Below are 27,396 nucleotides of genomic sequence, written 5' to 3' on the forward strand. Positions count from 1 at the left end.
CCCACTGGATAATAATTAATAAAAGACAAAATGGTCCAATTTTGTAATTTAAATACACGTGGCAATCTTTCACAGGCTACCCTTAAGGAGTCTAGTGTCCGGAACTTATATTATACATGAATATAGATACTTATACAAAGTACAAGCCATCACTGCGAAATTATGCGTTGGTTCTATTAAACTATGAGCTCAACGATACATTATCCGAAATCGGTGTTATAGATTCGACTAAAAGTCTATAACTTGGCATATTTGCCATGACTACTGCTCTGTTACATATCTCCATCTTTTTCTCTCCTTTAAACGCTTCGCCAGATAATATATACAAGAAAACCATTAATATCCAGTCTCTGTCGAGTCCTAGGATTGCTTCTTTCAATCAAAACAGATTCAAATTAAGGGCTAGTAGGGAGAAATGGAGCCTCTTCGAAGTGGGGAAGGAGCAAGATGGGATCTTGATGAAAGATAAGGGGTGGGAGAAGAAGAGGAGAGTGGTTTTGGTGAGGTTTAATCAAGGATTTGGTTTTAATGGTGGCGGTGGTGGAGGTGAAGGTGGGAGAGATGATAGTAGTACTGTTAGGCTTCTTGGAAACGTTGCTTTGGCTATTGGGTTAACTTATCTTTCAATGACCGGACAGATTGGCTGGGTTTTTGATGCTATTGGCTGGGTTTTGGATGCTCTTATTTCTCTCTGGGTATGGCGGTCTTGCTTTATTTTTCTTATTTCTTGTTTTAGAAATTATTTTGAGTTATTATTTGTTTGATTATTGCCTCTGTTAATATATATGATCATAACCAGGTTGTTCCTATTATTAGTCGATCATAAATTGAACTGCAATTTGGGAATGAAGCATTAGTTCACTAAATTGTTATATTACTAAATTCTGTTCGGTTGATAACTATTGAAACTCTAACTTCTTTCTTATTCATTTGAGGGTTTTTTATGATAACTTCATAGTTGCATGAGCTGATGAACCAAGTCCATTGAATTGTGTAGATGATGCAGAAGTTGCCCTCTTACTATCTGTGCTTGTCTCACTATATATATTCTCAGGTTCACGTGCTAATGTTTGTCTTCTTGTATGTTTTCTATTTGTAACAACTATTTCTGTGCCTTGAATTGTTGTACACGATCGCGAATGTATATTGAGTTGTTTTTTAATGCCAATATTTTGTTATAGCAAGAAGTAGCTGTCTGCTGGTGGACAGCATTTGAATCACTTGCTTTCTGTGGCTTTCTCCAATTGTTTTTTAAAATTCTTTTGTTGCAATATGTTCAATATGTTTAGCAAGATCTCATATTTTGATGCTTTCTTTCAGCTCCTGGCAGTACTAGTACCCATTGTTGGTTTGGGAGCTTTCCTCTGGTGGGCAGGTCGGGATATACTTCAAGGAACTGTGAGGATTATTTAACCTTCTTTATGCACATGTATTTCGTTCTTCTTCAATATTGCTGTGTTGTAGAACCCCTGAATTTTTTGTGGGAGCGCGTGATGTCCTTAAAAAATGTAGAGCTTTCTCTAATATTGATTTTGACTTGTACTTTCTGGTGTGTATGCAGTGCCCAAATTGTGGAAATGATTTTCAGATTTTCAAGTAAGAGCTGAACTAATTCTAATTGAACTTATAGAAACCTCTATGAGATGGTGTTGGGTTGTAAGTTGTTCAAAATTTGATCATACCGTTAACTTTTGCAGATCAACTCTAAATGACGAATTGCAGCTGTGCCCCTTTTGCAGTCAACCATTCTCAGGTAAAAGACAAATGTTGCCTTTATGTGATCAGTGGGATAATTACTTGCCACTTAGTGCAGAAGACTGTTAGCACTGAGTTCTGTGCATTAAAGAATGAGATTTTAGTATAAACCATAGGGATTTTATTGCTTTTAGAACATGCTTGAAGCCATTGTTTGTATACATCCAGTTGCCTTTGCAGGCATACATAGACACAACTCATGATTCCATTTCTTCAATTTCATGGAGTTTTGACACTTCTTCTTGATAACTGAACTTTAATTTAACACCATGAATTCTTGATAACTGAACTACAATTTGATAATTGAGATGGAGACTAACTATATTTCAAAACCTCATTTTAGAACTCTTGCTGGACTTCATAATCAACTGAAAACTGCAATTAACATCTGGCTTTCTTGGTGCGGCACATCATGTGACTTCTTACACAATATATGGTGTGCCTCTTGAACTTGGGCACTTCAATTCAACTGCACCCTATAGCATTCCAGTGTTCTGCTATTACATACTGGATAACAGTTGAAATGCACATATTGGCATATTGCCCAATAGACTGACTGAACGGTTCTTTTTCTTACCTTCTTCCTCTATTGATGGGAAATGTTTCTTGTTACTATCTTGAGTTGTGTTGAATTTCCATTGGCTCATACAAAATGGTGAAATTTTAAAGTTTTAAAGAACATGATCTCTTCTTATTGGTGCAGTTTGAAGCAATCTGTTTGACCATCAAGTCTTTTCCTGCTTGTTATATTTATGTATTCATTCAAAGTTGTCTATTGATCTATTGATACAATCATTTTAATGGTGGTAAAGTAAATCTTCTTTGTTGATTAACTAGTAAAATAAGACTTGTGTTCTTGATATCTTTGTTATCCTCTGTGTTTTATGATATTTTCCTTGGAATTCAGTGGTAGGAGATGAGTTTGTGAGTGATTCTGTGAAGTTCTCCAACAGTTCTACAATGTTTGGACAAGCATTCAATGAGTTCTCTGCTGGTTTCAAGAAAGGTTTACCTTGGAATATCTGTTGCTTTTCCTTTGTTTATGATATGTGATTTGAATTTAACTAATCTCCCTTTTTTGTTTTTTGAAAGTAATTGAATTAATATCTTATTAGTTTGCATTTGATGGTTACAAAATACTAAATTGGGTTTACTTAGTAAGAGTCTTAAGTGTTTACTGGCTTTTTGTTATCTTCTTGTTGAAATTCTTATCATGGCAGGATTAATCTTCTTTTTTAATCAGGTGGAGATTCAAATCCACTGTACATAAACACATTGCTGCAAAAGACGTCTAATCTTCCTATTCTCTATTATCATCAGCATTGAATGATTCGTGAATTTTTGAAACATGACAATTTATTTTGCAGGAAAAGACTCTTCTTCAGCAGTTGTAGACATTGAAGCTGAAATAAAAGATGCAGAATGAGACCCCATAAACATATACCCTGGTTTGCACTCAGACTCTTCAACTGCAGTTATAGGTCATATTTGAGTTCTAACAGTTTCGTTTCTAGAGTTGTTTACTTTAACTCCTGAAACTAAAGAACGTAGTTAATTTCAAACTTTATGTTATTGCATACTTTTCTATAGCAATTGGAGGTCCATTGTGAGACTCCAAATATTCAGTACATAACATAGCGGTCTTGTTGATGATTTCATATCACTTGAAGTAACAAAATAGTGAATAAATTATTTCATTGGAATGGATATTGTTGGCATTTGATCCTTTTCTTTTCTTTGTTGTTTTTTCTTTTAACCCCTAGCTTTTGCCCAGCTGATGACATTTACAATTTCTCTTTTCAGAACAATATTATCCGAGTTAAATGGCAGGTGATGCTGCTGAATGTTGCCATAATCAATTGAAACTACCCTAAGCACACAGTTTATCATCAAGCTGTAGAGTACTAGCAAGACTAGTTGAATAGAAGTTGCTAATTCTATTCTGAGTTTTGGCTATGTTGTGTTTTCCGTGATAGATATGTAGCCTGTATATCATGCGAAGTATCATTTTCTTGCCCCTGTGAGATTGTGTTCACTTCCAGAGCTCTTACGATGGAAATTGTAGAAATTGTTTTGATTTGTATAGAATAAATAGTCATAAAACAACCGTTTAGATAAATTCTCGGTTGATTTGTGGGGCTACCTATCTGATGTTGCATCGGGACTGTTTAACGTACGTTATCTTATCAGTATGCCCACAGCTTCAGAATCATCGAATTCCTTTCCTGTTTACTCGACCGTCAGATGAAAGCATTCAGGAGGAACTAACCAGAAAGCAGATGGGATATAGAGAAAATGAGTCTTATCTATACCAAACATGACCTATTTAATAGATTTTGATACTTAAAAGATTCTTGCTCTACAGTAGCAAGGAAGCAATAGAAAGTCTCCACTTCTCATTCATTCTAGACTTTGAGACATGCAGGAAAGGCTCGAAAAATAGGAAATTACTGATCTCATTCGCTTAATGAATACATAACCATGAATGACTAGATAGAGTAAACTGATGCTTGAATAATAACATCCATCGACTCATTTGAGCTTTGAATAGCTTTTTTCATCTAGTAGGAGTGAATCTTGAGAAATGATTTTCATATTTGCCATCGGTCATTATGCCTGTCTAAATTCTTAGGAGAAAAGGTCAATTTAAATGTAGAAAGAAAAGATCAAGATGAATAGAAAAATGACATTTCGTCAAACTTAAAAGCAATACGCATTGAGCAAACAGTAGTCTTGGTATCCGTATATCATGAAAAAATCTTAAGAAATCCTAGTAAGGAAAAGTTCACAGAGATTCCAATTTGATCAAGGACAAGACCGCTAGCAAATTTACCAAAACATCAAGGTGAGCTTCCATGGCAAATGGGGAAACACAAGAACAAAATTACTGGCTAGAAAAACATTATACAATAATGAGTGAATGTTTAACATTTAACAAGTTGTCTACCAGAAAATCCCATGCTTATTATTTAAAATATTGGAAAACGTTGATGGATACATCAATTATCAGCACAGCAACAAAAAAGCCAATAGTCATCATCCACTTAGGAGTGATATACAACTAAACTGTTCAAAACTGGAGGTCTAACCACATACGAACAATATCATCTTCTTGGAGACTGCACCTAGTGCGCTCCTTCCCCAACCTTCTGCAAAAGAATACAAGGATTACAGTAGTTAGTCCCATCTGTGAAAGAGCAATAGACAATTCATTAAGCTAATAACAATTCATTGGTTGAAGCTTTTGAGGTGAATATTAAAGCCATGTTGCTAAAGAAACTATGGCAGATATGTCAAATGGTGATTGAAAGTTAACTAGCAGGTATTAAAGCCCATAAAGTCCTGACAACATACCTCTTCCTTCTTTTCTTTCTTTCCTCTAGTAAAAAGCTTGTAACCTCCATAGAAGAGGGTTCCCCATCCAGCCAAAGAGATGATCACAAACTGCAGATAAAAATAAAATGACAATGAAGAAGCAATGGTTGAATTGAATAAATGTACTCATACATACAAATAAGACAAAAAAAAATAAAAAAAAGCCAATAGTAAGAACTACTGAATCTAAAAGATCATGCATTCAACATCAGAGCCTGGTGTTGTAACTATTTTTAGCAAGATGGTCAATAGTTCTATCCGTCTTATGCTGCTTAATGTAGATAGAAACCTTGATTCATCTCTAAGGCCAAAAAAAAGAAAATTCCTTGGAGACTTTCTGATAGGGCCATACTCTCAACACTTATGCCAACTTGAATGACAGATGGAAGACAGCCACTCTTTGCTCTCTCAATTTTCTCTCTCTTACACACTAAAGGAGAAAATTCTGCAAACATTTTCTCATTTACGATGAAAAGAATTACAAACTAATCCAAGCCTACTCACTTTAAAGCCAATTTTCATTTCTAAGAATTATACATATCTTATTTCATTAGGTTCTTACCAGTATTAGAAGTTCATGCCTTCATGAACAACGAAAATGTAGGCATTATATGGTTTAATTAAATTAGCATCCATGTTCAATACGCACTATTATTCAACTTATAGATTACAAATCAAACTCCAAAAAACTTGGAAATTAGCACTTTCGAAAAAATTAAGGCAATTTGAGAAATTATATCAACAAAACCAAATGATCATAACTTTATGATAACTAAAAGCATATGCAAGAGTCTAGTCACATGAATAATCAAATATAACCACTGATAAGTGAAACATTTTCACAATTTCGAGAATTCGACAATCTAAATAATAAAAAAAATATCAAATTTGCGTAGACGTGAAGAAGAGAGGGGGTGGAGACACTCACGTGCTCTTCCTTCCATTTTGATGGGGACAAAGGATCCTGCCAGAAGTTGACCTTCGGAGGTCCATGGTGATCTGCATGGAAATCAAACAATTAGACAAAACCCAAAAATTCTTTCCTTCTTAAAAATGCATCCAAATACATAAATGGATAAATGCACAAAGTTACGTGACCTAGATTTAATTTCCAGGTGAATTTTTGAAAATAAAAATAAGAACAAGAATTTCAGGTCTCAAATTATTTTTTGATTCCCCAAAGAAATAATATTTATATATATACATGTCTAGGAATGTATATGGACAATCTGTACGAATCTAAAAATGGAGGATAGACAAGGAAAGGAAAAGATTACCTCCACCACCGGCTAGACCACGCCTATGAATGAGAGAAGCGGTTTGAGAAGTCGTAGCAACTTTCGGAGAGCAAATTCGAGCCAGGTTCGCCGCTTGACGAGCCGCCGCCGTCCATGCTGCCATGATTTCGTTTAGTGTAGAAAGTGGAAGAGAAGCTGTGTGAAAGTACTAGACTGGGAATTGGGAAACAAGAAGCTGATGGAAATGAAATAGAACTATTGTAGTAAATGACGCAATGCTCCTTGTCTATTAGGGTAATAACCGCATCAGACAAATCCAAACGACACCGTTTGCATTTTGGGGCATAATAACAACGTGTAATTTTGGCCTGGTCTGGACTATTATCAAAATCCTGAAAAAGAAGTTAGATCCTTCAAAACATATCTTTCCCCCATTAACAATATTTTAAAAAGATTTTACAAATAACTCATTTTTTATTATTTGATTTTAATATTAAAAGACTATTATAAAATTAAAAATTTTTTATTTATAAAATTTTCATATTTTAAAACGTATTCTTAAAGAGAAAAAAAATTTATAAAAATAATAGGTTGCGGTAATTATTCTTAGTTGGTGATGGTCGGTGATTATTAGTGTAATAGACAATAATAACCACATGATCATGAATTAAAATGTATATTTATAAATTTTCTTTATTATAATAAATTTGGTAATATTCAGAAAAAATATTTTCTTTTAAAATAACTTTGGCCCCGTATTTATTTTGAGTTTTTTATTTATTAGAAACATGAAACAGTTTTTGATTACTTGTTTTTTGAAAACTATTTTTTTTCTAAAATTTATTTTTCTTTTTTTATTCGTAATGTGAAAAATTATTTCAATTATTAAATCCCTCTCTTATTAAGTCATTAAAGATTTTAGTTAATAATAAATTTTCTAAAAATTCAAAGTTTCAGATGAAATAATTAAAAAATTTTACAATTTAATTTTAAAATTTCAGTGTTATAGTAACTATAGATTATTATGTTGAATAAAAACATAATAGCCAAAAATATTATAATAAATAAATATTACTAAATGACATTAGATTTATATAGATAGAGAAAATAATAATAAATATAAAAATAATACTAAATAGAGAAAAGATAGAAAAAACTGAGAATTTGAAGAGAGATAAAAATATATGTTTATATATTTTGGATAAATAAATGACATTAGATTTATATAGATAAAGAAAATAATAGTAATAATAACAACAACATCAACAATAATTTTATGAGGATAAATCTTATAAAAATGAAAAAAATGAGAAAAGTAGAATTAAAAACAGAAATCACAATTCTATAAACTACTATTTGTGGTTTCATAATTTTCTCAAAAGTAAAGAAAAAAAAAATTAAATAAACAGGTTTTGTTTATTTTTTAAAGAAAAAATGAAAAACAAGAAATTTAATCGAAGATAAATGGGCACCTTAATTTCTAATATTTGCTGCTTACCATTTCTCAAAGCATCCAAATTTTGAAACCTTTAAAGAATACTTCTAATTCTTAATGTTACTATTAAAGGGACTAGCAGTCACCAGTCAGTAATCTTCAGCCTTTTAAGCGACTCTTTGTGATTTCTTATTATTCGTTACTAATACTGCAAAACAGTTTTGAAGAGACAAACAGAGATCCTGGTCAAATTTTCATATACAAAATGATCAAAAGATAACTCATTTCACTGGAAAATCTGACAGACAAAACACAGTAAAAGCTACAAAGTTCATATAATATGGACACTAATATGCGAATTTGTCTAAGAAAATCCTGAGAAATACAATACAGTTATTTTAATCTTTTGCAGATTCAGGCGTTATGATTATTACAATTAGCCCTATTTTACAGCCGAGATCGAATAAAAATTCTATTCTTTTCAGGTTCCAAAACATCCGAGCTCCTGTTGCCTTCATTTGGTTCCTTCTTCAGACCCTCTTTTCCCCTTACAAATTTAGCTGAAGTATCATTTTGCTTCTTCAACTTCACCATGCCTTCTGTTTCTTCTTCTTTTATCTGCATATCTTCCAATAATTTAACATCTTCAGGTTTCTTACAGTTTTTTAAGGAAAGAGAAGTGGGTGGATTCTTTAATCTCTCTTGCACGATCCTGTATAGTTTCTTTGGGCCTACAATATTTGTAAAAGGGAAAATGATGAGAAGTGAATTCAGGAATAACAAAATTGTAAAATGAGGTGCGCGCACTTGGACTCGAGTTAATATATTTAAACTAGAATCAAGGCCAGCAGCGATTAGGAATCAAATGTTAACAAAAATGGGAAAAGTTTTAGTCATCAGCATATCAAATGAAACTAAGAACACTTCATGTAATTTAGATGCTAATTCAAAATTGAGACAATTTTTCAGTGTGATTCTTGATTTCATCAGAAAAATCTCTTTTGAATTAGATATTTCAATAATCAAAAGTTCGTAACTTTTGGTTGGTGATCATAGTCCCCTAATGTGGTTCTAAGTCATGTGATTTTATGCTAGTATAAATAGCCAATGTGGTTCTAAGAGTAAAAGCAGAGTGGGCCAAAAGCATAAATTCGCTCCTCAATTTTCACACTTCAATGGTATGACACCCTCAATTCTGCTGTCAATCTGTTGTGCTTTTAAGTTGTCAATTTTGATAACATTGACCACACGATTCAAATTGTCCAATTTCAATTTGCAGTGTAAAAACACGCACCTAAAAGACCTAGACCTAAAGAGGTGTTTGGTTGCATGCACAATCTCGTTTATATTTGTTTCGGGCAAGAAATGTAAAATTCATTTCAGAGACCATAAAAACCAACCATTGTCATTGCCATCATCATTATTTTCCACTTATTTTACCATCATTACTACCTTTAATTCCTAAAAATCTACCTCCATTAATAAGTCTCGTTCTTACATATTGATATTCACCACCATCGCCTCCTTTACTACACTCAATCCTCAGTTGCTAAAATATAATCTTGGAAAGCTTAAGTACCATTTTCTCCTTCCACATCATAGTTGGTTACTAAGGAGAGATGGTCAATAATGATGATGGATGTGGCAATATCATATTAATTATTCTTTTCTTTCATAGCCTTCATTGCTTTATCAATTCTTACTATTGGTTAAAAGTCTATACTTAAGTATTCAATTATTTTCAAGATTAATAGGAAAAAATTGAAACCTTTAGCGATTTGTATGGATTGTTTTTGTAAATTGAGGATTTGGGTTTTGCTAGTAAATGATAATATGCTCAGGAGTGATTGATTTCTTAGAGAAGAAAGAAAAAGAGAACTTTTAGCATCGAAAAGCAAAGAAGAAGAAAAATGGGAAAGAAAAGGGATGGTAAAAGCAAGATTAGGCAAGTGGATCTAGGTGGATGATAATGAAGATTATGATTATGATTTAAATTAAATGGTTCAATTGCAAACACTGTGCTTTGTCATAAGATTCCAATTAAGTTGCTTCTCTTAACTGGAAAATGTAAAATCCATATCATGGACTTTTAACATAATTAAGTGAAGCATATACTAGAGGGAAAGACCACCAAACTTGGCAAATCCTTAATTTAACAATTGAAGGTTCACTCTGTAAATAAAGTCCCCTGATGCAATTCTATTCAAAAAACGATCATTTAGAAGAATATATAGCCGTTATCACCTCTTTTCCCGGGCTAGGTATTTGAAAAAACATGGTTGCCAAAAAGAGAGCAACTAGAAAAAAAGATATAGATATAGCAATATGACTAATTAAAACAAGCGAAAATAAGAGAAATAATTGGATTATGAATAACGAAGATGATAGAACCTACTTCCATGGTGGATTTGGGTTGGATTAGCCTCTGGTATAATTCAAAAGTTCCTCTTTCTCAATATTAATTTAATCTATACAATTAATTTTGGCGAGATTACGTCTAATTCAATATTCAGCACCAATTTTTTCATAAAGAAACCAGATCCTAAACACACAAATTTCATATGGAAAAATATTACTAATAAACAAGGATCTGATTATCCTAAAAAAGGGATAAATTCAGACAATTCAAACTCAGATTTTTCCAGTTACAGAATAAGAAAGAGAGAGAGCGAGATAACTAACCATTAACGCCTTTGAGAGAGTGGTCGAGGGTAGAATCGATGGCGAATTTGGTCAGGTTCGTCAAGATTTGTCCAATATTGTTTCCCCGGCGGTCTTGCTTCGGTAGCTTGCGAGCTTCATCAATTTTGATTGTATTGGCCATTCTGGTTACTGGTGTGAGACTGGAAGATATATTCGATTGTATTGGCTAACAGCTTAGCCAAAACTATTTTCATTTTATTATATCACATTTCAGAGGCAATCAGATTTTTTTGAAGACAATAGGACAAAAGAAATTTTAAGGTAGAAGTTAAATTTAATAATGCAATACTCCAAATTAAAAAAACCGAACTATTAACTTTTTTGTTTTATTACAATTTAATTATGTTTTTTTAGTAACATTTAATTTATTCTTTGTTAAATTTAAAATTTTATATTTTAAAACTATATCACAACACATTAGTATTCTATCACAATACATTAGACTGTTCTTTGTAATTTATAAATATTCATTCTCTGCCATGAATAATGGGTCGTCATTGTTTTTAAATGGTACTTTTTGCATATAAAAGTCATTCAGTGTATTGCCAAGCCATGGCCCTAACACTTTAACCCTAAAACAATAATTTGGGAAACAGAGGGTAAAGTACTGGTTCACAAAATTCAACAGAAGCAAAATTCACGGCCAAAGATCTCATGTACATTGTTCCCAAGACACTCACGATCATAAAGATTTTTATAGTGACAGCAGTCTAGTTCCTAGAGATGCTCACTTGAAATCAAACGGGCAAGACAAACCCTTCATCAAACAAAAAGATAAAGATTGTTGTCCCAAAAGCAGCAAGCTTGCGGCAATTTACATTGTATACAATGGTTAGATCAAGTCTCTGCAGAGATGCAGAAATCCGACAACTGATATTCTGGGTGATACAAGCCACTCTGAGTGATACAAGCAACCTACAACATCAAAGTTACCAAAAATTATGAGAAATTAAATGTACTAGTACCAGCTTGGGCATAAACATAAGTGTATCATGCGGAATTCATCAATGGTGCTTGATTTATTGAATCATTGTAATCAAAATAACTGAATGGTATATGTGAGAGAGAGAGATACTTTGTTAGGTTGGCAATTAGCAAGAAACATTTATCTGGGCCTTGAAAAATCTAATGCAAAAAATCTCAAAGAAGGCTATGCAGTGTGTTCCTTGCAAAAATGTCTGATATATCCTTCAAGATCATCAGCTTGTGATCACCATGAGAGAGAATAACCAGCAAACTCCGTAAATGCTAAACTCAATGAACTACAATCCATGTATCACCACCAAAGTGATGAAAAAAAAAGTGATCAATTAAATAAAGTCAGACTAATATCGTGTCTCAGAAGTAATTGAGGTAGTTATTAAAGAGGGAGAGAGACAACCTTATGAGAATCTAAAAACTTTTCATTGATGTTCTCACAAAAATTGAGGCAAGCAGTCTGCTCTTTCCAATAATAAATTTGTTCAGAAACTAATCCACTCCTACTAACAGGAAGGGTAAAGGCAGACCTCGTCCAGGTTGAGGCTGGATTTCCAAAGAGTGAAATTTATTTTGGCGGCAAGCCCAGAACAGGATAGCAACTTGATTAAAAATTGGAGAGATAAACATAATATACAGTGGGTACTGCTACATATAGTCATGGGCTTTTCCATTTTAAGGCCTTGGTGTGTAGGTGAATTCTCTTGTTAAAAGAAGGTTCCATGGTGAGCTGTTTGCAAATGAAATATTAAATTACTTACAGTTGAAAATGTATAGAGGGTAGATACCCATGTTAGAAAACAGAAATGCCTTCAGATTGAATGCTTTTCTTTGTGTTAAAACCAAACTAAAATGCAAAACAGAAAACAGAATTGGGAGGTTGGTCTAGTGCAGATATGCTTCATTAATAAATCGTCACCGTGTTGATAACACATAAATAGGTCCATCCTTTACATTAGAAAAAAATTAGAAAACAAGAAAAGGACCTCCATACGATAAACAGAGATGAGACAGGATCATAGAATTAACATATCTAATCCAATGACTAAACACTACATAAAGATAAAGCATGTTTTATTGTTGTGAAATAGTCACAGGTGTTTCTGGCAACTTGACCAAACTAATATGCCACGTAAAACAAAGGGACTACTTAAGACACTGTCGGGCTGATGGTCATTTTTTTTTTTTTGGGGGGGTGGGGGTGAGGGTGGGTGGGGTTGGTTACAATGTAAAGGAGATTAGTTCAGCCATGGAGTCTAAGTTTTGAAGTATTCTGATTTAGGACCAACCTGAAGGGACCATACACATTTGACTACCATGTTCCCATGTTTACAACTTCAACTTTGATAATAGAAATAAACACTATTCTTGACGCATGTTACAAATGGATGAAAACAAATTGTCTCACCATAGAACTTGGAACACTATATGAATTGCAATATACTAGAAAAAATATAATTAGCAGCCATATCTGAGATCTAAAGAACTAAAATCTAAATCATTAAGTTTAAGAACTCAATACAAAGAGGAATTACAAACGTAATCTGATTCCAAGAAACAACTTTGAAGGTCACCTGTGATTGGACAAAACCATCAGCTTCACAGATGCAACCCAGCGAAAAGCAATTCCAGCTCCTCATCCAATGAGGTGGTCCTCTGACATGATAAAAAGACTACAAAGTTAATGCTCATCCAATTTCCCAAAGCATCAAATACAGATTTCAGGTCCTTGGAGATCACATACATTTGATAGAAGTCTAATTTGGGTCATCAAAGTTGCACATTTTATTGCAACCACAAATTCTCAGTTGTTTCTTTTCCCAAACCATATCCTTGTATTAACTGATATGAGAAAATCAGACCAGAAAATGCCAGTGTTCTCTCTTTTTTTTTTTTTTTTTTTAATATTATCATACCTGAATGGACAAAAGTTGCAGAATTTTATTAAGAACTCGCAGGCGATGTGTCACATAAGTGCTGTTTGCAGGAAGTTGGTTCAATCTCTTCAATTCTTCATGGACTGCAGCCTTCTTCCCTTCGTTTCCACTTTGCTTCCGTTGAGGTTTAGACTGGGAACTGGCAACATTTTCTATGGTATGACCAAGTGCACCACCGCCCTTAAGATGATGACTGAGTGTATCCATTTTTATCTGTATATCTGTGCCCAAGCAACAAGAGAACTAAATGTTCAGATTATGCCAAATAGGAAAGTGAAATAAGACAATAATGTAAAAATATAGATAAGTAACACAAAACTGAATATAGTAGAAATCCTTCCTCTTTTCTTCTTTTTTCCAAAAATTGTTTCCTGGAAAATGGTTTCACAGTTAATGCCACCAGAATCCTTCCTATGCAGTATGTGCTTATTCAAATGAAACAATAAGTCCAATATATATATATATATATATATATATATATATATATATCTGTCAACTGGCTCACAATTATTTGTAAGGCTAAAGGGTCCTGGTAAATTTTGATAAAATTAAAAAAAAAATTTGAAAATTTGTGCAAAGATCGGGATTCGGTTTTGGTTATTTAGCCTAAAAAAACTAAGAAAAAGTAGCCTCAAACATCCAAAAGCTTGAGGCAATACATGAATTCTTTCCCAAGGCCAAGGGCACAAAATGGCCAATTCAGAAAACAGAGTCAACCTAAAAAATCAGTTAATTTCAACTTGATAAACATGTTAACAGGAAGAACTAGCCAGCCCAAGGTAAATCACAAAAACAACAGTAACTTACATATGATGAACTTCAAAATTATACAAAAAATGAAGCATCAAACAAAATGAAGGAGACCAAAGATTGTTTCTAAATCTCTACTTACTTTTGATCATTTAAAAAAGAACACTTCCGCAAATTCAAAATCAAGCATATGTTATTTTCTAACAGACAAGTGGAAAATAAACAATAAAATTAATTCCCAAACAAACAACTTGATAAACTATTTGGTTTTCCCCTTTTAAACAAACACAAAAAAACATTAAGAATATCAGAATTGATAATTCATAAAACCAAAAATAGTCGGAGGCAATATTAGAAACTTGTTTAATTCATCTTCGAAGTTCAAATTTCTACAACCAAGGCAGCTTATATGAGGGAAAAAAAAAAAAACAAATAATGCATAAACAAAATATAAACCCTTATGCCACCGTTTGGTTGCTAAGAAAAAATTAGAAAAAGTAGAAAATATTAAACTTTCCTCTCTTGTTCGACAATATCTCAGGAACCAAACACAATATAAATTTGAATTTTGAGAATTGCACATAAAGCATGGAGATACTCACAGTCACAGGGTCGCCTAGTCTGCAAATTTGGAAGAGCCAAATCCTGACAACCGTATACTATTTCTCCAGAAACCTTGAGTATTAATTTAAAACCGTTTAAAACGCTGCCGTTTTCAGCCAACCTACCTTCGCACGTACCAATCACACAACTCGGCAAACACCTCACAATCACACGTGCAAACAAAAAAAAAAAAAGAACAACAACAAAAGAAAATAAATAAATAAACAAAATTTAAAAGTCAAGAGGCTAAAACGCTGTTTGTGATCTCTACTTTCTTTCTCTCTCTCCTTTTTTCGCATGATATTCAGAGAGAGAGGGAAGAGAGACAGAGACAGAAAATAAGAAAACCAAAAAAAAAAAAAAAAAAAAAAAAATTACAGAGAGGAAGAGAGGAGAGACAGATCAAAAAGAGGAAATTGACCTCAATTTCTCTGTAATTTCTTCTTTGTTTCTTCTCTCTCTCAATTTATCCGATTTTCAGGTCTCGTACGGTCGCCATGAACGAGAAGGCCAACGTATCCAAAGAGCTTAATGCTAAGCACAGAAAGGTTCTCAATCTAATTGTCTGATTGCCGCTCTGTGCTTTTCTGAAATTCCGATTTTGTCTTGGCTATTCCAAATTTGGTGTTTGTGGCTTAGTTTGATTAATATCTGAAATTTTTTATTGATCTAAAATAAATAGTTGATGTTCTGTTTGGTTGTTGAGCAATTCGGGAGAATTGATGCACTGATCAAATAGAAGGTTGATAGATTTGTTTTTTACCTAAATTTGGTTCGTGTTTGTTGGATGGAATCTGTTTTTTTCAATCTGACTATAGGTGTTTGATTACAACTTTCCCATTTCTACTTAATTTTTTTTTTCGGGAATATTTGATTGACGGATATAGCATGGAATATTAATCTTTGTGTTAACGAATGGTTGTTAAGTGTAGCTTTTGGTGAAATTGCATTTTATAAGCATTGATTTAAAATGTTTGAAAGTGTTGTTTGGATCATCGTTAGAACTAATACTGATTGCCTGCATGGAAAGCCTAAGGATGTTTCATTTTTGGAAGTATATATATTTAAGTATAATATTCATTTGATTTGTACTCGTTCAGCTGCATTAATGTCTTTTCGGTTGGTTGTTTACAATTTGTTGGTAGTATTCTTGAATTTGATGGAACAGTCCGTGTTATATGCGCAGATGTTTTCTTTGGATCTCGTCTTGCCTGAATGCTATTATGGAATATGGAATATAGGAATGTAGGATTTCAATATAAGCTTCTTTTTATTTCCTTTGAAGTTTCTAGACTAAATTGCTGCATATGCTTTTGTACGTATGCAGATCTTGGAAGGTCTCCTTAAATTGCCTGAGAATAGAGAATGTGCTGACTGCAAATCCAAGTATGTAATATGTATGCAGACAAATGTGCCGGATATGGTTACCATAATACTAAATATTGAATATGCATAAGCTTCAAAAATTTCTTGGGCTATTTTGGAATTACTTCTATAGTATTGTCAAGAGCTGTCTCATCCTAATTAAGTGTATTAGGGGAAGTTAAAAATTAACTTTTTAAGGTAGATTTTATGTGTTTTGATCATAAAAAATCTAAAAAAATGTTTTCAGCAGCAATATATGAATTCCTTTTATATATATATATATATATATATAAAAAGCTACTTAAATGCCAAACTTGAAGATAGCAGTCAGGAATTATGCCTTGCATTGGGAAGTTGTTACAGTGTTTGCTCTTTGTTATCTATAATTTACTCCTAATGTTAACTTGCTTGTGGCGCAGAGGTCCAAGATGGGCAAGTGTTAATCTAGGGATCTTTATTTGCATGCAATGTTCAGGGATCCACAGAAGTCTTGGCGTGCACATATCAAAGGTGATGTTTAACCATCTAATGTGCTTTATGATGATTGATTTAACTGGGATATGCTGCCCTGAATTACTATTGGATTATTTGTGCGGAATTTTGTCAATAAGTGCACTAAGCTTTGTTGTAGAACAATAGTTTCTGGAGTATTTTTCACGGACCTTAATAACAAGGTAACTTGAATTTTGTGCAGAATCAAATGATCTGCAGCTTCTATTTATTACTAATTGTTTTTGTACTTTTAGGACATAATGAAACATCAAAGATAAGATTTAAACATCAAAGACAGGCGATTATTGATTAGTTGTACATTGCATAATAATCACGATATTATATCTATTAAGTTAACGGCATTTTTGCACATTGTGAATCATAAATGATTATTTAGCCACCACCTTTTGTAGAAAAAATGGTTTCACATATAAAACAGTCTCATCTCACTGGGCAATACATGCAAGTTGATGTTCATGCTCTGTCATGGTTCTTTTTCCAAGAACCATATTTCGGTACTTGCCATTTGACTACTTTTGCCACACTATATAGTTTTTTATGAAAAGTTTTCTCTGCTGTTAGTAAACTTCAGAACTATTACCCAAGTATTTCATTTTCTCTTGCCATTTGAGCCCATGGAAACTTGGATTTGGCTGTCTAATGAATCTTCAGCCTTCTTTTGCCCCTTACATATTTCAAATCTTGATCATTAATGTTCCTCAATAAAACTACAATTTAATATGAATCAAGTGGCAATATCTTTGAGGAGGAGATACTTAAATTATTATGTGTTTTTTTGCTGCAGGTTCGATCTGCAACCCTTGACACATGGCTTCCTGAGCAGGTTGCATTTATTCAATGTAAGCTTGTTTGTTTGGTCATGAGCTTGTGATTATTCTGATTGTATTCATTACTTCTAAATTGGTTAATGGCCTGCTTGCTATTTTCCTTTTTTTCTTTTTTTTTTTTTGTTTGGTAAGCAATGGGAAATGAGAAGGCAAATAGTTACTGGGAGGCGGAATTACCCCCTAACTATGATAGAGTTGGCATAGAGAATTTCATTCGTGCAAAGTATGTGTCTATTGTTTGAACACTGTCTTTACCCTTTTCTCAGTATGTCATCCTCCCTTTGTGCTGATGGAACTGAAGTACACATGATTCTTGTGTTTGTCGTACAGGTATGAGGAGAAGAGATGGGTCGCCAAAGATGGACACCCAAAATCCCCTCCTAGAGGGCGTGATGAAAGTTCTGCTGTGAATTGGCAGAGACCCAATGAAAGGAGTGGGCATCAGCGTGCCAGCAGTTCAGAAAATAGTTTTGATGAAAGAAAGAATGCTCAACCTTCAAGTTCGAAAGACAGTATTCCTGCTGCAAGAATTAGCATTCCCGTTCCTCCCAAGGGACCTGAGCAGGTATTTTGTTATTAAATCTAATTGGAAGCATTGGTGTTTTCAGTAAGAGAATGGCTTAGCCAATACATTTTTGTATTTTCTTCACTCTTGCTCTCTTTTAATCATGAGAAATAAATTGAGAAATGGGGAGCGAAATACTGCCAACCGTAGTAGGTGCAAATTGTTTTGAAGGAAAGGTCTAGTCTTTTGATTGTTTCCAAGGGCAGCTTTTATGGAGGCATTGGATCCAAATGAACTTGAAAAAGTTTTGTGGGTCTGAAATATATCTGTCGTTTCCGGATAATTAAAGTAAATTCTGAATGGTGCTTTACTTTGTATCTTTGAATTTCCCTAATTTCATTTTAGTATAATGTATGAGCACAGTTCTTTTCTTTATTTTTTTATTTTTTATTTTTTTTCTGGGTGTGGGGGAGGGGTTTCTTTTAGTTGCTTTTTCTCTATATATTCTTTATTTATATTGGCAACAATTCTTGATTAGCGTGGGAATTATTTGAATTACAGAATAGGGTATCTACATGCTTTAAGATTCTGTCCCCTACTTTCTTGCAAAAGAAATGTACTGCAGAAAACCTGGCTAACCTATTTTATCTGCTTAAAATTACTGACTCGAGAATGAATTGATTTCAACTGTGCATAAAGGTTTGGGATGTGGGGAATCTGTGATTCAGAATTCTATATCGGAAGTTAAAATAAAGTTTTAGTGTACAAGCATTAGGCGTAAGTTTTGGCGTGAAGACAAGCGATAGAGTAGCTGTTTAGGTCAGTGCGATTGACAAGATAGATGTCATGTCAAAAAACTATTAATATATATAATGCATTTTGTATGAAATGAAAGAAATTAACAGAATTTGACGAAACCATAAATGTTTATTTTTATAAGGTTCCTTCTATTTATATCCTTGAGTTTACTTCATGATATCTCTTGGTTAGAGTAGAAGAATCCTATATATATGCATGTTCATTTTCATTTGTTTGTCCTCCCCACTTAAAAGACTTAAAAACATATGAGAGCATGACATACTTGTGCACAATAGGTTGCACCTCCTGCAAAACCCCAACAGGGTATTCAGGAAGCTGAACCTAAGGTGGAGTCGACCGACACAACAAAGAATGCTGCCACTACTGCTCCAGCCATTTCTGTATCTAAAGTTGATTATGCTACTGACCTCTTCAACATGCTATCCATGGATGGAAGAAAAGAAAATGGCTCAGATGCAGCTTCCAATGATGATAATGGGTGGGCAGGTTTTCAATGTATGTCTTCCCTTTATGAAATATCGTAGGATCACCCAATCAGTTTTGGCAATTTTTTTAAATTTTTTATTCAGTCCCCTTCTAAAATTTTAATAACATGATCTAGTTTCCTTATAATTTTTTGCTTTACATTAGTGAATTTTATTTTTTCTGTTAGTTTGACTCTCAGTAAATTTTCAGCTGCAGCTGCAGCTGCTGAAGAAGAATCAACAACTGAGAAAACTGGTCCGATTAAAGCAGTTCAGAGTAATGCTAACTCCAGTTCTGGAATTGAGGATTTATTTAAAGATTCTATTCCCTTAACTACTGCGTCAGTGTCAGAGAAACCCGAAAAAGATGTAAAAAATGACATTATGAGCCTTTTTGAGAAGGTATTTGTTCATAATTATTCTATTAATGTTAGAAATCCTCTTCAAAAACTTTGATTGGGTGAATATTTTACTAAGCAGAGATACTGAAACTTTTGTTGTAAAATCATTTCACATAAAGAACCTCTGACCTTGTTTTAATTTTGTGTTGGAATTGGCAGTCTTTGGAGAATAATATTTGCAGTATAAATATAAAGTCTAATACTTTTGTTTTGAATATTTTGAAGTCCAATATGGTGTCCCCATTTGCAATGCATCAACAGCAACTTGCTATGTTGGCTCAGCAACAAACTCTTCTTATGGCTGCTGCAGCAAAATCAGGTGGTGTGGACCCAAAGTTTCCTGGCAGTATTCAACAGCCTGGATCCAATGGTATTAACTTGCCTGCTCAAAATTGGCAGAATGTTGGATTCCAATTTCCTGGATTAGTGATGCCAGTAGCTGGGCAGAGTGATCCTCGGAAACTTGTGCAGGTAGTGTATAACATTGAATCATTGATTGCATCAAGTTTTGTGGCATTTGATTTGCCGCTTCTTGTGATCTGATAGCTCAATTGTTTTTCCCTTGAGTTAGACTGGCAACACAGGATTCACAAACCAAGCCGGAGGCTCTATACCATATCCAACATCAAGGTGATTTTTCCCCCTTTCAATTTGACTGCACTTGTAAAATACAATATTGAGGAATTAGCAAATACGTGCTCTCTCAAACTATATCACAAAATTAATGCAATTATTTTTTGCTTTGAGAAAAATGTCTGTTTGTCAGCTTAATATTTCATTTTTGTTTAACATGCTTGTTTGAGTCAACTCAAACTTCAGATGGTATTTAAAACTTATGTCTAAGATATGTGGAGTGCATATCTTGTTATTGGGTGTAACTGTTGCCCTTTGGCAAAAATCCAATGAGCTTTTGCCAGGTGGTAGAACTGGTAGATTTGGCCACTTTGGCTAGATGAGGCTGAAGAGTCAAGCATCAAAATTTGCTTCTCCATGATTCTATGTGCTCATGCATTATTTGTATGTGTTGTCTTCTTGTCTTAGAGGGCCTTCTGTTGCTTCAGAATTTAGTGTCCCAGTTTTGCTGTCCACAAGGCGTAAAAAATGCTCATTGTTCAAACTTTTTTGGACTCAACTTGTGTGAATAATTTGTTTAGCCTTGAGGGAGGAGGGAATATACTACTTCAAGCTTATTGTGGATTTTCTTCATCTTATGTTGACTACTTGCAGCATGCAAGTTGCCACTGAAAAATGAGAACCACATTTCTCTCATAAACACTGCCAGAGTTCCTCTTAGAACTAGTCACTTGTGCAAAACCTTGGGAGGTTTTTATACTGTCTTTTATGGAATACAATATTCCACTTTGTGCAAAATCTCAAGGTTAAGATGACAGCACTGTAGTTTTTCTTTTTCTTTTTTTTTTTCGGAATAAAATTGTGGGTTTCACAATAGGGGTGACCCTTCCCGTTTTGAATAGTACTCACCAAATTGGTGAAAACCTCCCTAGTTTGAGTAACAGTTCCCAACCACCACTATTGTTTTTTAGTGTGTATATTGGAGCTTCATTTTTATTGTTCTTTCCTTACCATTTTTTTTTTTTCCATTTTACTAGAAGTAAATTGGAGATTTGAATTTGGGCTTACCAGTTTGTAATGTTATGTTTGTGATCACTGTTCACCAACCTTTTGGCTGCAACTATGCAATTTTTCTAGGTCTCTCACCGTTGCATAAGTTATTGTAAACATGAGGCAACTTTTTCTATGATTTCCACAGCTTTGTATTAATAATCTTGGCATTCTTTCCTTGCAGCTTTTATACCATGGGACAGGCTACCTCGGTAAACGGCGTGACTACTGCAGGAGTAAGTAAACCTCAATCAGCAGCTCCAGTTTCATCAGGGAATTCATCACAAACTGGAAAGGATTATGATTTTTCCTCGTTAACACAAGGCATGTTCTCCAAGCATTAACTTCCTGCGAGAGTGACAACATTGTTGGCCTTTTTCATACCAATCCCGAAGCAGTTTGTATTACAAGAAAATAGCACCTGAAAAGGTTTTTCCTCCTGTATTGGTGATTGTAAACTATTTTGTAGAGAGTTTCACTTTTTGTTTTTCCTCTTTTAATATTTGGTTGATGGCTCATTTGTATGAGTAGATGTATCCATTGCAATAAATATGGGTTTTAGATTGATCTCATATTTTTCTTCTTCTTCACTGCCTTTTTTCACCTTGCAGATTTTGAATTGAATTTCCTTGTTCTATCTTGAAAATGTACAATTGAAAGCGTTAAATTTTTATCCTAAGTTTCCTCTAGTTATTAAACATGTGAAGTTCATTTATTTTATCCTCAGATTTTTAAGCTGTGCATTTTGATCCCTTGGATTCATCTTTTGTCTTGTATATTTTCCCTCGAATCATTTCCAAAACTATTTGTAAGTCATTCGTCTACAAAATAACTTCTTGATTCTACATTTTAGCCAAAATCATTTCAAGAATAACAACATTTTCCCACCACCACAAGGGTGTTCTCGTCCATGTTAATTATTGAAAAATCTCATTTCGTCCTTAATTTGAAATCAATAAAATAAATATTATCATTTATAAATATAAATCGTATTGAGAATATTTTTAAATAATTAATAATGTTTTTTTTTTAATTCATCGGAGAATTTTATGGGCCGAAATAACACAGCGGACTACGTAACAGGATAACTTTCTCTTTGGCTGATTAAATTAGTGAAAGCAATTGTGGTTAAGAGGACTCGAATTCGAGACATCTCTTTAGCTCACCAAATTAGTGAAAGCAACTGTAGTCAGAGATGAATTCGAGACCTCTCACTCCTCATATAAGTAAGAAGACCAACCAAACCACTACCTGATTAGCTAATAATATTTTTCTATGTTTATCCTTATTTATATTATATACAATAATTATTTATATAATTTTCTAAGAGTGATTTAGTCAAATTAATGAATATTTTGTTATAATTTACCAAAAATCATTTTAAGAATAACATTTCTCTGCCGCCACAAGGTGTTCTCGTGCATGTTAATTATTGAAAGTCTTATTTTTTTCCTTAGTTTGGAATAAATAAAATAAATATTTTATTATTTATAAATATAAGTCATTTTTAAAATATTTTTGAGTAATTAATAATGTTTTTCTATGTTCATCATTATTTACATTAAATGCGAATTATTTATACAATTTTCTAAAGATAATTTAATTAAATTAATAAATATTTTATTATAATTTATGAAAATTAATTTTTTTTAATAGCTATTTGACATTAAACTATTTATATCCTTTTTGGATCGCCGAAATATCAAATTTGCTAGATTTTCATTTGGATCTTTTGGTTGCTATGTCTTAATACGAGGTAATAAATTAAATTACAATAAGAAAGACGCATATTGTGGAGGGCGGAGTGGAAACTTGACTTGCCCATCAAATGAATCAATTTAACTGTATTTATTATACAAGGCAAGGCTATTTCTCTGTGGTTAAGTGGAGTTTTTATTTTACTTTAGCTGATGATTGTCCTTTTCAGCACGCGTCTTGCAGCATCAAGTGTCTCTTTCTCTCTTCTTCTGTAGATGGCCAGTCAACTCCGAGCTAACTCAACTCATCTCTGAGTTTCCATCGAGTCTGCTGATGATCAAGGTATTCAGTTCCAGTACCAGGTTTCCTACTAAAACTCTCATTCTCACCATTTTTCGCTGGATTTAACTTATTAACCGCTTTGTATTTATTTATTTAGCATGTGAGGATCTTGCAACCTGAAGCTAGATTATTGATTTTGCAAAATAGAAAATATTATCTTATTTTGATTCTTCCAATCTTATAAGTTAAGAGTTTTGTGAACTGTATTCTGTTTATTCTATTGGTGAAATTGGGATTTTGGTCTAAGTTGTTGGGTATTGTTGAGATGAAAATTTCTTATATTGGTATATTCAGTTTATGAGAAAAAAAGTGAAGTTTTATACTTAAACCATGTTTATTCTGTGGTTTCTTTTTCTTTTTCAGTTATAAATTGTTTTATGGTAGCAATATTCTGAGCTTTTCTTTGATTCTTGCAAGTTTATGTTTGATGATAGTAAGGGTGCTTGTTATTATGTTATAAGAGAAATAAATGAATAAATAAACGTTTACTAGTGGAACACAGAAACATGTTCTGTTAAGATAATGAGAACAATTACATAAGGTCATGAGAACAATTTTGTAACTTGACTCATAATCAGCAGAACCTTTAAATGAGCATTGACTTATCAAAACAAGCAGCTACATGCTATGCTGGTTTTTTCAACTTAATTGGCTTGGCTTTGACTCTATGCCTTTTCTTGTTCTATTATATGTCTTTGGGATGAAAACAGAACTTTGGAATTTCGTTGAGAGACAGATTCTGTTGGAAAGTACTCAAGGGGAAACTCTCAATTTCAAGGATCAAAGACCATTTAGAGAGAATATCAAGACAAGGCATTCAAATTTGCGAAAACATAACTGATTATGTCAAAGCTGTAGCCTAATGAAGCAATCCAAGGATGATACAAGAAATGCAAAAACCATGCCAATGAGATGTATAATCCTGTTTCAAAACAACAAAGTCACGAATTGGACAATGCATTAATGGATGAAGTGTGGATGTATATAGATGATCATAACATAGATCAACCAATGGGAGGTGGTGGAATTTCTTCCCAAGCTGATGGGGTGAATCATGTGGAGAACCATGTTGAGCAATCTACACGACTTGTGGAGACTATGGGGGATTTGTTGCCGGCAACAAAGCCAATAGGTAAAGAGTTTGAAAGAAATAAGAATAAGATATGGTCCTGGTTAATGGATGAAAACGTCTCAAGTATTGGCATTTATGGGATGGCAGGAGTTGGTAAAACTGAATTAGCGAAACATATCAATAATGAACTTGCAACAATTCCCAGTGCATTTGATCATGTTTACTGGGTTACTGTGTCAGTAGAGTCTAACATCTGTAAGCTGCAGAATGCCATCTCAAGGGCTATGTATCTAGACCTTTCGAGTGTGGATGATGAGCATATAAGAGCAGCTAGATTATCAGAAGCTTTTACCAAGTCTATCTTAATTTTGGATGATGTGTGGAAATATATTCCTCTTGACAAGGTTGGAATTCCTGTTATCAAGGAAGGATGTAAATTGGTTCTGACTACTCGATCTTTAGATGTGTGTCAAAAGATGAGTTGCCAAGAGAAAATCAAAGTGACGCCACTTTCAGAGGAAGAATCTTGGAAATTTTTCAAGAAAGAAGCAGGATGTGGAGTTATTCTTTCTCTAGAATTTGAAGCAATTGCAAAATCCATTGTAGAAAATTGTGGGGGATTACCACTTGCAATTGATTGCATGGCAACACAAATGAGAGGAATGGGTGACATACATGAATGGATGGATGCAAGCAACAAATTGGAAGGAGTAATAGCAAGGCAAGAGAATGTGGAAATATTTGAAAAACTTAGACTTAGCTATGATTATTTAAATGATTCAGCATTACAAAAATGCTTCTTGTATTGTGCATTATATCCAAAAGGTGATGAGATAGAGAGGGAGGAGTTGATAGATAATCTGATTGCTGAGGGAATAATTGAACAAATGGAGAGTAGGCAAGCAGAACTGAATAGGGGTCACTCAATGCTAAATAGACTTGTAAGACTTTGTTTGTTGGAAGGTAGTACTAGTTATGGTTACGGACATGTGAAGATGCATGACTTGATTAGGGATATGGCCATTCAAATAATGAAGATGAATCCACGAGCCATTGTTCAAGCTGGTAAACAACTGATAGAAATGCCCAACGAGGAAGAATTGGTTGATGATCTTGTGAGATGTTCATTAATGCATAACTGCATTGAAGGTATCCCTTATGGTTACTCACCGAAGTGTCCCAATCTTTCAACCTTATTGTTGTGTGGCAATGAAGGATTGAGATCAATTTCTTCTTCTTTTTTCGAGCAATTGGATGGGCTCAAGGTGCTTGATCTTTCTCATACAGATATTGAGGAATTGCCTAGTTCTATCTCTTATTTGGTGAATCTAAGTGCATTGTTGCTCCGCTGGTGTCAAAAGCTACGTTGCTTGCCATCATTAGCAAAGCTTAGGGCTTTGAAGAAGTTGGATCTTAGATATTGTGGTGTTGATGAAGTACCTCAAGGCATAGAATTGCTATCCAAGCTCAGGTATCTGAATATTGAAGGAACAAATATGAAGGATTTGTTTCCTCCTGGGCTATTACCTAACCTTTCGAATTTGCAATTCCTCAATCTTGGCTTTGAGTTTTCACTTGGAGAGAATGTAGATGATGTGGCAGAGTTGGTTAAATTGGAAGCTTTAATATGTCGTTTTAATGATGTAGATGAGTTCAATGCAAATGCTTCTATATTTTTCACCAATCTAATCCAATTTGGTCTTCTAGTAGGAGACAAGGAGTCCCATTACCGATGCTTGGACGAACTACTAGACCTGAAAAGGAAATTTGTATGTTTTAATGAATGCGATATCAATGGTGTCCTAGTTCTCCCAAAAAAAGTTGAAGAATTGATAATTGATGGCTGCTGCATCGAAACAAATGGCCTATGCTTGCAAAATGCAACTGAACTCAAGTACTTAGAAATTAAAGATTGTAATGGGATAGCATGTTTGTTTTCATTGTCCTCCTCATCCCCTTGTATATTCCAAACCCTTGAGAATATTACTATCCATTCTTTGGAGGACTTACAATTCCTCTTTAGTAGAGAAGCAACAATACCATTGTCACCTCCTCTTCCTACCTTTTCCCTTCTTAAAGTATTTCATCTATACGACTGTCCAAGAATGAAGCACTTGTTCCCTTCTGGCTGCTTGTCAAATCTTCATAACTTGCAACAGATTTCTGTTTGCAATTGTGAAAATATGGAGGAGCTGATAGCAGTGGGAGAAGAACAAGAAAGCCATGACAACATTCAATTCATTCTCACAAAATTACAGTCCTTAAACGTGAGTTTTTTACCACAGCTGAAGAGATTTTGCAGGGAAAAAATAATTTGCGATTCTCTCCAAGAAATTAGTGTAGTCTACTGTGGAAGTGTGAAGCAGTTGTTCCTTCCCGGCTTGTTGTCGAACCTTAAAAACCTTGAACGGATTTTCGTCTCTTGTTGTGCTAATATGGAGGAGCTGATAGCAATGGAAGAACAAGAACAAGAACAAGAAAGCCACGACAACATTCAATTCACTCTCCCAAAATTAGAGTCTTTAAACTTGAGTCGTTTACCACTGCTGAAGAGCATTTGTAGGGGAAGAATGATTTGCAGTTCTCTGCAACAAATTAGGGTAAGCGATTGTCCAAAGCTAAAGCAGATGCCACTTTGTCTTATCTTGACGGACAATGGCAGCCAACCATTTCATCTTCCTACTCTTCAACGTATAAATGCATGGCCACGCGAATGGTGGGAGTCGGTTGAGCTCGATCATCCTAACGCCAAGAGTGTTCTTTTACCCCTTTGTGACTTCTTTCTGTATGCGTAATGTAACTCCATTAACTAAACCTTTAAGCTGCTAATGATGATTTGTTGTATCCCTGTTCATGCATTTCATAATATAATGGCTTTTTCAGATTTTTGTATTATTATTATTATTACAGGCTGACAATATATATATATATATATATTGTTGTTGATTTGCAAGTTTACTTGTTCGTAATTAAATGTTTGAGAAAACTCTTTG

The 27,396-nt window shown here is 33.8% G+C and overlaps 6 protein-coding genes across 12 annotated transcripts; 3 read left to right on the top strand and 3 right to left on the bottom strand.

Annotated features, from left to right (window-relative positions):
- The first annotated feature begins 133 nt into the window (after positions 1-133).
- Positions 134-3,874, top strand: LOC105632805 (hypothetical protein). 5 transcript variants are annotated; one of them, XR_002284239.3, is made up of 7 exons: positions 135-695; positions 1,321-1,398; positions 1,562-1,596; positions 1,698-1,753; positions 2,663-2,761; positions 3,123-3,236; positions 3,559-3,874. XR_002284239.3 is itself a non-coding variant. In XM_012215256.4 (7 exons), exons 1-6 carry the CDS (start codon positions 258-260, stop codon positions 3,179-3,181), a joined length of 765 nt encoding a protein of 254 aa, XP_012070646.1. In that variant the 5' UTR covers positions 136-257; the 3' UTR covers positions 3,182-3,203; positions 3,559-3,874. The 5 variants fall into 5 exon arrangements, 3 of the variants coding, with proteins under 3 accessions (XP_089579966.1, XP_020534458.1, XP_012070646.1); XM_012215256.4 differs by having other exon boundaries at positions 136-695; positions 3,123-3,203; XR_002284240.3 differs by lacking the exon at positions 2,663-2,761 and having other exon boundaries at positions 134-695.
- A 744-nt stretch (positions 3,875-4,618) lies between these two features.
- LOC105632806 (uncharacterized) lies at positions 4,619-6,625 on the bottom strand. Of its 2 annotated transcripts, none has more exons than XM_012215258.4 (4): positions 6,408-6,625; positions 6,059-6,129; positions 5,110-5,199; positions 4,619-4,901 (listed from the first exon to the last, which is right to left on the bottom strand). In XM_012215258.4, exons 1-4 carry the CDS (start codon positions 6,529-6,531, stop codon positions 4,881-4,883), a joined length of 306 nt encoding a protein of 101 aa, XP_012070648.1. In that variant the 5' UTR covers positions 6,532-6,625; the 3' UTR covers positions 4,619-4,880. The 2 variants fall into 2 exon arrangements, with proteins under 2 accessions (XP_012070648.1, XP_012070647.1); XM_012215257.4 differs by having other exon boundaries at positions 4,619-4,904; positions 6,408-6,620.
- Positions 6,626-8,069: 1,444 nt separating this feature from the next.
- Positions 8,070-10,733, bottom strand: LOC105632808 (uncharacterized). Its single transcript, XM_089723842.1, has 2 exons — positions 10,486-10,733; positions 8,070-8,534 (listed from the first exon to the last, which is right to left on the bottom strand). Exons 1-2 carry the CDS (start codon positions 10,625-10,627, stop codon positions 8,251-8,253), a joined length of 426 nt encoding a protein of 141 aa, XP_089579968.1. The 5' UTR covers positions 10,628-10,733; the 3' UTR covers positions 8,070-8,250.
- Positions 10,734-11,114: 381 nt separating this feature from the next.
- On the bottom strand, positions 11,115-14,895 carry LOC149494990 (uncharacterized). The gene is made up of 4 exons (XM_089723843.1): positions 14,774-14,895; positions 13,401-13,642; positions 13,059-13,140; positions 11,115-11,421 (listed from the first exon to the last, which is right to left on the bottom strand). The coding sequence occupies exons 2-3, from the start codon at positions 13,626-13,628 to the stop codon at positions 13,084-13,086; spliced, it is 285 nt and encodes a 94-aa protein (XP_089579969.1). The 5' UTR covers positions 13,629-13,642; positions 14,774-14,895; the 3' UTR covers positions 11,115-11,421; positions 13,059-13,083.
- A 131-nt stretch (positions 14,896-15,026) lies between these two features.
- AGD5 (ARF-GAP domain 5) lies at positions 15,027-21,863 on the top strand. Its single transcript, XM_012215261.4, has 11 exons — positions 15,027-15,322; positions 16,102-16,160; positions 16,559-16,649; positions 17,437-17,491; positions 17,612-17,702; positions 17,810-18,044; positions 19,079-19,298; positions 19,479-19,669; positions 19,894-20,139; positions 20,240-20,298; positions 21,476-21,863. The coding sequence occupies exons 1-11, from the start codon at positions 15,272-15,274 to the stop codon at positions 21,633-21,635; spliced, it is 1,458 nt and encodes a 485-aa protein (XP_012070651.1). The 5' UTR covers positions 15,027-15,271; the 3' UTR covers positions 21,636-21,863.
- A 1,257-nt stretch (positions 21,864-23,120) lies between these two features.
- LOC105632811 (putative disease resistance protein At4g27220) lies at positions 23,121-27,285 on the top strand. Of its 2 annotated transcripts, none has more exons than XM_012215263.4 (2): positions 23,121-23,351; positions 24,042-27,285. In XM_012215263.4, exon 2 carries the CDS (start codon positions 24,244-24,246, stop codon positions 27,196-27,198), a length of 2,955 nt encoding a protein of 984 aa, XP_012070653.1. In that variant the 5' UTR covers positions 23,121-23,351; positions 24,042-24,243; the 3' UTR covers positions 27,199-27,285. The 2 variants fall into 2 exon arrangements, with proteins under 2 accessions (XP_012070653.1, XP_089579963.1); XM_089723837.1 differs by having other exon boundaries at positions 23,124-23,331.
- Positions 27,286-27,396: the final 111 nt, after the last annotated feature.

The sequence above is a fragment of the Jatropha curcas genome, chromosome 7 (genome assembly GCF_041381405.1).
Source record: "Jatropha curcas cultivar XTBG-Jc1 chromosome 7, XTBG_Jcur_1.0, whole genome shotgun sequence".
NCBI classification, from domain to species: Eukaryota; Viridiplantae; Streptophyta; class Magnoliopsida; order Malpighiales; family Euphorbiaceae; genus Jatropha; species Jatropha curcas.